General features: G+C 48.6%; 2 protein-coding genes and 2 pseudogenes across 4 annotated transcripts; all 4 read left to right on the top strand.

Moving 5' to 3' along the window:
• The first annotated feature begins 2,063 nt into the window (after positions 1-2,063).
• Positions 2,064-3,285, top strand: LOC147967255 (BTB/POZ and MATH domain-containing protein 2-like). 3 transcript variants are annotated; one of them, XM_087527553.1, is made up of 2 exons: positions 2,064-2,843; positions 2,910-3,285. In XM_087527553.1, exons 1-2 carry the CDS (start codon positions 2,068-2,070, stop codon positions 3,283-3,285), a joined length of 1,152 nt encoding a protein of 383 aa, XP_087383679.1. In that variant the 5' UTR covers positions 2,064-2,067. The 3 variants fall into 3 exon arrangements, with proteins under 3 accessions (XP_087383679.1, XP_087383678.1, XP_087383677.1); XM_087527552.1 differs by having other exon boundaries at positions 2,064-2,846; XM_087527551.1 differs by having other exon boundaries at positions 2,064-3,285.
• A 2,546-nt stretch (positions 3,286-5,831) lies between these two features.
• Positions 5,832-6,969, top strand: LOC125531314 (BTB/POZ and MATH domain-containing protein 2-like; annotated as a pseudogene).
• Positions 6,970-8,308: 1,339 nt separating this feature from the next.
• Positions 8,309-9,277, top strand: LOC125531313 (BTB/POZ and MATH domain-containing protein 1-like; the record flags this gene model as incomplete). Its single annotated transcript, XM_048695728.2, has 1 exon — positions 8,309-9,277. A coding segment is annotated over exon 1 (969 nt), but the record flags the coding sequence as incomplete, so codon positions are not given.
• Positions 9,278-9,289: 12 nt separating this feature from the next.
• LOC125531315 (BTB/POZ and MATH domain-containing protein 1-like) lies at positions 9,290-10,493 on the top strand (annotated as a pseudogene).
• The last annotated feature ends 339 nt before the right edge of the window (positions 10,494-10,832 follow it).

The raw sequence follows: 10,832 nt of genomic DNA, 5'->3' as shown, positions 1-10,832 counted from the left end.
CATGTAGAGGGTCCGGGCACGACCATAGCGAGCGACACGCGGAGAAAATAATGGCCCCTTCCTGGTCATGGAGCACCATTCCTGTCCCGACCCTCCCGTCATCATGGGAAAAGGAGCCGTCAACATTCAGCTTCGTCCAGTTGGCGGGTGGGGGACTCCATTTGTGGGCTGTTCGTGGCACACCTCCCACATGCGATATAGGCTGTTCTGCACCTTCTTGTTGGATGGTCATCTTCCCTTTGTCCCAATCTCCCTGCGGATACTGCTGGATCCCGAGCAGTGAGGTTACGTAGCTCTGCAAAAAGCGACGAGATACCTCCACAGGCGGCGCCGGTTTGTCATGAGTGATCTCGTTGCGCACATGTCAAGATCTCCACAGCAGCATAATCAGGCGCAGCCGGTCCCCTTCATTGCTTTCTGCAATTAGGTTCAGGAGCCACTCCGGGCCGGTGTTACGGACTGACTCGATGTCCGGTATACTCCACACCTCTGCCATAGTCCGCCACAAATGCACCGCCCGAGGGCACCTGCAAAACACATGAAAAGTATCCTCGCACTCGAGACCACATAATGGGCATTTAAGCAAAAACAGAAATGAAAGAATAGAAAAAAATAGGGCTTCAAGCCCCGCACATGGGTCAGCCATGAACGTGTGCAGTGAGGAAGAGGCGTGCTCACTATTAAGAGAGAAAAAAAGGGAAAACCCTAGGATCGAGCCCAGGTCTCCACTATGGCATAGTGAGTATAGCGAACATGACAATATCGTGGGTAATTTTTGGAAGGACAAGCAAAAACACTAGTGACTTTATTAGTAGGTAGTATAGCGAAAATTTCATTTGGAGGCCGAACTCCATGAAAGCCTCCAAATGTAAGATAAAAAAATCATGAAAATTCATATTTTTTCATTTCAAAAAATTCTGAAAAATACAGATATATATGAAGGTATAATGCACAAGTGTGAAAATTTTCAGGACGAAATACGTTGAAATGAGGGACGTGCAAAAAAAAATCTAGGGCTTTTTAATAGATGATACTATTCATCCTCCCAGACCATGGATTTGTCTTTTTTGTAGATGTGGTATTTCAATGCATTTTATCCTGAAATTTTACACAAATACATCTCACATCCTTGTTTACTTGTACAAAAAAATTCAGATTTTTTTGAAACAAAAAGTTTCAATTTTTTTTAATTCAGCCTTCATGGAGGCCCACCCAAAACGCCTCTCTTATAGTATAGATAGTATGGCAGGGTTTGGTTAGTACATAGTTCCTCATCTGAGTTCTTTCATAGGCCACTTCTTTTGACTTAATGTATAGCTCTGGACATGGGTCCTTCGTACGAGTTGCCCGTGCCATACTCCCCCCCCCCCCCCCCCCCCCCCCGCCCCCGCCCGCCTGGTAACGAAGAGGAGGAGCCAAATGGCACCGTGGCTAGCACTGGAAGAGAGGACAAGGCGCCGACATGGGGTGCGGCAAGAGGCCAGGCGACACAACGACATGATGATATGAAGCGAAGGCATCGACGCATGAGAGGATAGTAGGCGGATGCCAGGCGACGATGCGAGAGGAGGGAAGAGGCGGGTGAAAAATATATTATCTGGCAAAAAGTCATGAGGTGATCGATGATCAGTTGCGAGTTCTTTTAAAGTTAGAGAGGTGAAACTTTTTTCTATTAAATTACAAAAATCTTATTGTTTGGCAATAAAAAAATTCGCCAAATGTTATTTAGCATTGCATAAACAAACTCGAAACGGATTCTTGCATCCTGAAAAATTCAGCGATGGGCTTTGCAGCTCGTGAACTTTTAGGGCCTTAATAAAGCCCATCCAACGTGGTGAGCTAGTTATTATTAAACCCTAATAGTAGCTTCGCACGCCACAAACTCTGTCTCCGGGGAGGACCGGCGGCGGCGCGAGCTTTAATTTGTTCGGGGGAGAAGCGACGGCCGCCGGAGGAGAACCAGGTTTGCCCCTCGGCTCATCGATCGATCCCAACTCTGAAGCTGCTTGGAGTGCCAGCGGTGGACTAGTTACATACATATATTTCCGATGAACTCGCAGGTTTGCCATGGCGTCGTTCGCCGGCGTATCCGTCCTGGACGACGGCGGGCTGTGCCCAGCCACCGAGTCGCCCGTCGAAGCCAGCGCGGACTGCGGGTACCACCTGCTCGTGGTCCAAGACTACTCGGGTGTCAAACAGAGGACGCCCACCGGCGAGAGCGTCGCCTCCCGCCCTTTCATGGTAGGAGGCCATCACTGGATCATCAAGTACTACCCCAACGGTGAAAGCCAGAGCTGCGCCGACTTCATTTCCCTCTATGTTTCCCGTCTCCACGACGACGACGACGATGACCACAAGAAGCCCGTGGAAGCCAAGTTCGGTCTCAATTTCGTCGACCAAGTTGAGAGGCAGAATCCGGTCTACTTTAGTCAAGCCGAAACATACAACTTCATCGGTTCTTCTTGGGGCCAGGACAAGTTTATCAGAAAAGACGCCCTCGAACGATCGCTGTATCTAAGGGGTAATTGTTTCACCATCCGGTGCGACATCATGGTCTTCAACACCAAGGATGATGCCGATGGCCGCAAGGTGCTCTTGCCTGACATTTGCCATGATTTTAACATTCTCTTCCAAACCGAGGTGGGTGCTGATGTGAAGTTTGAGATTGGCGGTGATATGATCGATGCACACCGATGTGTGCTTGCAGCCCGATCTAAGGTCTTCATGGCACAACTCTTTGGCCCCATGAAGGAGACGTCCAGTGTCATACAAATCAAAGACATGGATGCAAAAGTGTTCGGGGCCTTGCTTCGCTTCATCTACACAGACTCATTCCCTGAGATGTTGTATGACAACGACATGGAGACGGACAAAATGCCAGGAGTTGTGAAACAAGAACAAGAAGAGAGAGCAGCAGAGGACAAAATGTCAGAAGGCGTGCAACAAGGACAAGAAGAGGAGGTGGTAGAGGATGAAATGCGGCTGCAATGGCTGCAAGACTTGTTGGTAGCGGCAGACAGATATGATGTCCAACGGCTCAAGTTCATCTGTGAAAAGCAGTTGTCTGAACACATAAACGTGAGCTCGGTGATGTCCACTCTTGCTCTAGCCGAACAACACCGCTGCTGCGGATTGAAGGAGGCGTGCTTCAAGTTTATCCAAGTCCAGTCTCCCTCGTGCTTGCAAGAAGTAATGGACGGCAATGGCTGGGATTATGTACTTATGACCTATCCCTCAGTTTTTAAGGAGCTCGTTGCCAAGCTTGCTTCGAACCAGCGGAAGTAACACTCTGTATATGTCATGTTCCTTTGTTAGATCTACTAAGTGACACTCCTATGCATATGTGGGATCCTCTAGAGAGATCATAGTCCATGTGTATTGCTTTTGCGATCTATATAATTTGCATGTATGCTAAATCAGAAAAATCTAACATATGGGCATTTTTTCCCTTCATGGAATGGATGGCTTGTGAATTCAGATGTGAGCGCAAATTTATCTGGCATTGCAGCAGTGTGTAAGTTCCGTAGCTAGTCGTTTTTATCCTCGTATATTTATCTTCATTCATTGTGTCATATATTGTGCCTTTCCTATCATCATGAAAACCTTTTCCTAGCAGTTGTCAAGAAGAATAATGTTGATAGGCATTTTGTGGACAGACCTAGATTTAGGGGAAGGAATTTGGAAGATAAGACAGGCCACCAAGAATACTAATTACGTGACAGTGAGTGTGAAATCATGGTCCAGCTAGTACCTAGGAACAACGTTCTCCTGGGTGCTTAGTGTTCTCCTCGGGCGGCCATTCCCATTAATTTCAGAGGATGACTCCATTCTGGTGTATGTATTTTGAAACACTAGAGATGATTGCTGTCAATTTCGGCGATGAAAAGATGGGGTAAGCTTTCAGTGCACAGATAGGGGCTATGTTTTTTCTTTATATACTAGTACAAAAATATTTTTTGTTCAAATTACTTGGAGCTAGCTTTGCTCGTGTGAAGTGAACACATGTATGATATGCCAAGGTAATGCATATCCTTACTGGGTATTAATTCCAGGGTAATGAATATGTCTTTGTGTATTAGTGTCAGTTTATAACACAGTTACTCTCAGTTTATGTTCGTGGGTTGATTTTGCTCTCTAGTCTTCGACCACGAGCAGTATAATTGAATCGTCCTTGAATGTTTATATATCTGAGTGTTGGATTGGAATGCAGGAGTAGCACGACAACATTGGGGTGGGGAGCCATAGCAGTGCTGTCGTGATGCGGGTTGCGTTGTCGTCGTTGATCTCCATGAATGGAGTCAATTGTAGGAAACCACCAACTCATTAATCCGTTGTAGAAAACACCAAAAAAATCTGTTAAGTCGTTGCAAAAAGCACTGATCGGATTATTTGGCCCGTTTAATCACTTTCTTACAAGTGGGGCCAGATTGTAAGGAATTGACTTAGCAAAAAAATAACACATACACCCTTAGATCTAAAAAAAGCAATCATATCCTCCCCCCATGGAACACCGACGCCCTGTCCACTCCGCGCCGCCGCCGCTCTGCTGCCATCCTTCCGGCATGGTGGCGCCCAGGCCGAGATGCATGGGGCCGCCCTCGTCGGCGACGGAGAGGGCTACACCGTCAGGGAGGACGAGGAGGCGGCCGGCGCCCACGGCTGCACTGCGAACCGCCTCCATAGCACGCGGGTCGTGATAGCGACACCCTCCGACAGCCCGTCGTAGCCGGGGCAGAGCTGGGATGGCGGGGGCGGGCTCGGTCTGGCACTCTACACCATGAGCTCCGTCTTTGTGTTCGCCATGTTGGCGCTCGTCGTTGCCGTGCCGTGCCAGGACCGGGCCTCTGCGGACACCCTGTCGTGCCGGCCAAGCAAGAGCATTGGGCGGCGCCGATGACGGCCATCCAGGAGCAGATCGTCGAGGAGTCGAGGCGGAGGGACAAGAAGGGGCCGTCCTTGCCGGCGTCCACGGGGATCCTCGCCGAGATGCAAGGTCGTGGAGCGCGCCGCGCGGGAGCTCAACAGCCTACTCGAGGAGATCACCGAGGAGGAGGAAGAGGCCGCGGAGGTGGAGGCCCCGGCGTCGATCAGCGAGGAGCAGGCCGGTGACGTTCTCGAGCGCGCCGAGGCGCTGGCCGGCGCATGCGTGTGGGGGCAGGGTGGGGGTCTGATTGCTTTTGTTTTTTAATCTAGGGGGGTGTGTGTTATTTTTTTTCTATGTCAACTCCTTACAATCTGTCCCCACTTGTAAGAAAGTGATTAAACGGGTCAAATCATTCGATCAGTGCTTTTTGCAATGACTTAACAGATTTTCTGGTGTTTTCTGCAACAGATTAACGAGTTAGTGGTTTCATGCAAACCTAGCCGCAAATGCGGTGGTTTCTTGCAATTGACTCCTATGGATGTGTCCCTGTCTTGGTCGTCAATCTCCTAGAGGAATATGTGTAATGTCATTGGACCTGGCCATCGTACTACGGTAGTGTATGGTCTGAGTTGGAAAACTTGTGAAGATAGATAGATCTAGATGCTCTCCAGCGCCCTCGTCCGATTCGGATTTTATGTCCTTTTGTGTCCTCGTTCGTACGTTGTAGATTCATACGAGTTGTAATAGTACTAGTTTTGGCGTCTCCGTCCGTGTAGGAGTAGGACGTACTACATCATCTTGTCTTGGAATCGGCCATGTAAAATCTTTAATAATATATACACGCACATACATATAGGCAGACGTACAGTAAGCTTCATCATCTACAAACGTGAGACTTGCATCGGTACCAGCCGGCGCCGAAAATTAAACTAAAACCTCTCTGTCTCCGGCGAGAAGCGAGTCGGCCATGTCGTCGTTTGCCGGTGTATCCGTCTTGGACGGCGGCAAGCTGTGCCCCTCCACCAAGACCTTTGTCAAGACCAGCTCGGACTGCGGATACCACCTGCTTGTTGTCCAAGGTTACGCTCAAACCAAGAAGGAGACACCCGCTGGTCGGTGCATCGCCTCTCGTGATTTCGGGGTCCATTGCGTACTATCCTAATGGCGAAAACATGAATCATGCCGAGTTCGTTTCTCTCTATGTTTGCCGTCTCGACTGCGACAAAAAGCATGTGGAAGCCAAGTTTGAATTTAGTTTCATCGACGAGGTTCAGCGGCAGAATCAAGTGTGCATTCGTGGGACGAAAACATACAGCTTCCCCTCCGATGCCTCTTCTTGGGGCCTCTACAAGTTCATTAAAATAGATGCCCTTGAACGAACAATGAATCTAGAGGAGGACGACGGTTTCACCATCCGGTGTGACATCATGGTCTGCAACACCGATGATGATGCTAGTGGCACCGAGGAGGTGCTCCTACCTGATACACACCACAATCTTAACAATCTCCTTTGCAGTAAGGTGGGTGCTGATGTGACGTTCGAGGTCGGTGGTGAGATGTTTGCTGCACATCGATGCGTGCTTGCTGCCCAATCTAAAGTGTTCATGGCGCAACTCTTTGGCCCCATGAAGGAGGGGACCTCCACACCCGGTGTCATACATATCAAAGACATGGAAGCAAGAACGTTTAAGGCATTGCTTAACTTTATCTACACAGACTCATTCCCTGACATGGAGGAGGATGAAACGTCAGAAGCTATGGAAGAAGGACAAGAAGAGGAGTCAACAGATGATGAAATATGGCTGCAATGGCTTCAGGACTTGTTGGTAGCGGCAGACAGATATGACGTCCAACGGCTCAAGTGCATATGTGAGAAACAGATGTCTAAGAAAATAGGTGTGAGGTTGGTGATGTCCACACTTGCTCTAGCCGAACAGCACCACTGCCAAGGATTGAAGGAGGCGTGCTTGAAGTTTATCCAAGTCTAGTCCTCCTCATATTTGCAAAAAATAATGGCATCTAATGGTTGGGATCACGTCTCTACGACCTATCCCTCAGTTTTGAAGGAGCTCTTTGCCATGCTTATTTCAATCCACCAAAAGTAACACTTTATATGCGGTACGCATGTTCCTTAGTTACACCTAGCGAGACCCTTATGCACATGTAGGATCCTCTGGAGAGATCGTTGTCCGCGTGTGTTGCTTTCGTATTGCCATGATTATAATTTGCCTATTTGTTGAATCAGAGAAATTCAGCGGCCGGATGTGTGAAGGTGCAAATTGATCTAATACAATGAAGACATGCATGTTACTTAGTTGTTCTCTGGAGAGATTGTAGCAGTGTGTGCAGATTCCCTATCATGCTACTCCTTTTTATCCTCTAACAATATTTCTCCGTTCATTAGTTGTGGCCTTCCCTATCATGAAAACCGTTCTCTAGTGGTTGTCAACAAGAAGAATGGAATTGTTAAGCTCTTACTTATTGTTTTGTTAGTATTCGTTGGTCATGGCATGCACTACTGCATTAACATGTTTACATGAGCATCTTTTTAGAAGTTATCTGTTAGACAATATTTTGTACTCCCTTCATTCGGAATTACTTGTCACAGAAATGGATGTATCTAGATGTATTTTAGTTATAGATATATCCATTTTTATCCACTTTTGAGACAAGTAATTTGGAACGGAGGGAGTAGCAAAGAAGACAAGTTAATTAGTGCTTGTGATACATGTGGTAATTAATCCAAATTATTCAAAAAATAATAATGCTTGTGAATGGTATTAGAAAAAGGAAAAATAATTAAATAATAAAGATAGGACAGAAGCGCTCATATAAACGGCTAAACGCGCATACATTCACCCCTATGAATGCACACACGCACACCCTACCCTTATGAGCACCTTCGAGAGACTGAACCGGTATATCATCTTGAAGTTTTACGCCGGATATCCTAAAATAAATCCAGGATAAATGCGAGGGTGGGCTGAGGCTACCCCTGTTCACCTAACCATCCCAACCACAACTTGGTTCGCGCATGTTTGCACATATGTACGGTTGTGTACGGCCTGCGTCCTTTTTTTTTTTTGAAGATACTGAGTCCGATTTGTTGACCATCCAAACTCTGCAGCGTCCTCCTCCGATTTGTATATGGCTTTATTATTAACCTGTGTCCTCCTCCGTCGTGCCATACGAGTTGTACTACCAGTAGATTTGGAGTTTCCGTACGTGTAGGACAACATCATCTTGTCTTAGATTAGTCTAGATACGGATGACAAGAATTTTGGGACGGAGGAAGTACATGCATAGCCACACGCAGTAATCATAGCTAGGCTTGGTGATCAACCTGAGACTCCCCCCGACCAGCCGGCAAAACCAAACTAAACCCTATCTGTTTCCGGTGACAAGCGAGCGATGTCGACATCGCCACAACAAGTGGAGTCGGCCATGTCATCGTTCGCCGGCGTATCCGTCCTGGCCGACGGTGAGCTGTGCCCTGCCACCGCGTCGCCCGTCGACACCGGCAACAATTGCGGGTACCACCTGCTCGTGGTCCACGACTACTCACGCACCAAAAAGGTGACACCCACGGGTGACAGTATCAGCTCTCGTATCTTCATGGTAGGAGGCCATGGCTGGTACATCGACTACTTCCCTAACGGCGAAAACTCCGGATGCGCCGACTTCGTTTCCCTCTCTCTTTCCTGTTTCCGTGCCGACGACAAGAAGCCCGTGGAAGCCAAGTTCGTTTTCACCTTTGTCGACCAGGCTGAGAAGCAGAATCCACTCTACCTTCGTCAGGAGGAACCGTGCATCTTCGCTGGCTCCTCTTGGGGAAGCAACAGGTTTATCACAATAGATGCCCTTGAACAATCGGCGGATCTCAAGGATGATTGTTTCACCATCCGGTGCGACGTTATGGTCTGCAACAACGCCGAGGTGGTGCTCCCGCCTAACATCATGTGCCAACACTTTGACCATCTCCTTCAGACCGGGGTGGGCGCCGATGTGGAATTCGAGGTCGCCGGCGAGACGCTGGCTGCACACCGGTGTGTGCTCGCTGCCCGATCCAAGGTCTTCATGTCACAGCTCTTTGGCCACATGAAGGAGGGCACCACTAAGGCCGCTGTCATACGCATCAAAGACATGGAAGCAACAGTATTCAGGGATTTGCTCAGCTTCATCTACACGGACTCATTCCCTGATATGGAGGATGATGATGCCATGGAGGAGGACAAAATGTCACAAGTTGTGGAGCAAGGACAAGAAAAAGAGACGACATTATTAGAGGATGAAATGCGGCTGCAATGGCTGCAAAACTTGTTTGCAGCGGCAGACAGATATGATGTCCAACGACTCAAGTTCATCTGTGAAAGGCAGTTGTCTCAACACATAGGTGTGAGTCCGGTCATGTCCACTCTGTTTGACATGTCGTCGTTCGCCGGCGTATCTGTCCTGGCCGACGGTGAACTATGCCCTGCGACCGAGTCGTCCGTCGGCATCACCGCGGACTATGGGTACCACCTTCTAGTGGTCCACGACTACTTGCGGACCAAGGAAGAGGCACACACCGGTGAGGGCATCCGATCTCGTCCTTTCATGTTGGGAGGCCATCGCTGGCTCATCCACTACTACCCCAATGGTGAAACCACCAACTGTGCCGACTTCATCTCTCTCTCGCTTTCCTGTCTCCAAGACGATGCCAAGAAGAAGCATGTTGAAGCCAAGTTCATTTTTAGCTTCATCGACCAGATTGAGATGCAGAATCCAGTGCACTTTGCTGAAATTAAAACATGCAGCTTCACTGGTTGTGCTTGGGGTTGTGACAAGTTTATCCGAAAAGATGCTCTTGAACAATCGGTGAATTTAAAGGATGATTGTTTCACCATCCGGTGCGACATCATGGTCTACAACACCGAGGACGATGCTGCTGGCTCCAAGGCGCGCCTGCCTGACATTTGCCATGATTATAACATTCTCTTAGAAACCGAGGCAGGTGCTGATGTGGCATTCGAGGTCGGCGGAGAGAAATTCGCTGCACACCGATGCGTGCTTGCGGCCCGGTCTAAGGTCTTCATGGCACAACTCTTTGGCCCCATGAAGGAGGGCACACGGACATCCAGTGTCATACAGATCCAAGACATGGAACCAAAATTATTCAAGGCTTTGCTTAGCTTCATCTACACTGACACATTGCCTTATATAAAGAAGGACGACAACATGGAGGAGGACAAAGCAAAAGTTGTGGAACAAGGACAAGAAGAGGAAGCAGCCGAGGGTAAAATGTCAGGAGTTGTGGAACATGAGCAAGAAATGGAGGCAGCAGAGGATGAAATGTGGCTGCAATGGCTTCAAGACTTGTTGGTAGCGGCTGATAGATATGATGTCCAACGCCTCAAGTGCATCTGCGAGAACCACTTGTCTGAGCACATATGTGTCAGCATGGTGATGTCCAGTGTTGCTCTAGCCGAGCAGCACCACTGCCAGCGATTGAAGGAGGCGTGCTTCAAGTTTATCCAAGTCCAGGCCCCTCTCGTGTCTACAAACATTAATGGCATCTAATGGCTTTGAGACCTATCCCTCGGTTTTAAAGGAGCTCGTTGCCAAGCTTGCTTCGAACCACCGGAACTAACACTTTTTTATTTGGGTTAATTATCCTTTTGTCCTCAGTGGTGTCCATGTACTCAGTTTTGCCCTCAGATGCAAATTGTGCTCAGTTTTGCCCCTAGTCCGTGCGCACCGACTCGTTTCGTGAACTCTGCCGTCTCCATCAGGTCAACCTTTTGACTCGGCCCTTACAGGTGGGACCAGACGGCAGAAACGGTCAATTTTATTCAGACCGTTGCACGCGTGGCTTGTGGGACCCAGCAGAGAGCCGTTGAGCAGAGAGCCGTTGGCGGGTGTGCTATATAAGCGGGCGACAGCGGCGGTGACCACGGCGACAGAGAGCACGGCGGTGACCATGGCGAGA

The sequence above is a fragment of the Triticum urartu genome, chromosome 6A (assembly GCF_056163025.1).
Source record: "Triticum urartu cultivar PI428250 chromosome 6A, HENAU_Tu73, whole genome shotgun sequence".
Lineage (NCBI taxonomy): Eukaryota > Viridiplantae > Streptophyta > Magnoliopsida > Poales > Poaceae > Triticum > Triticum urartu.
Note: the sequence above shows the minus strand (reverse complement) of the source record. Positions and strands in the feature narration are given on the sequence as shown.

Coding starts and splice junctions, on each gene's coding strand:
- LOC147967255 (XM_087527551.1), top strand. CDS start 2,068: ATGGCGTCGTTCGCCGGCGTATCCGTCCTGGACGACGGCGGGCTGTGC.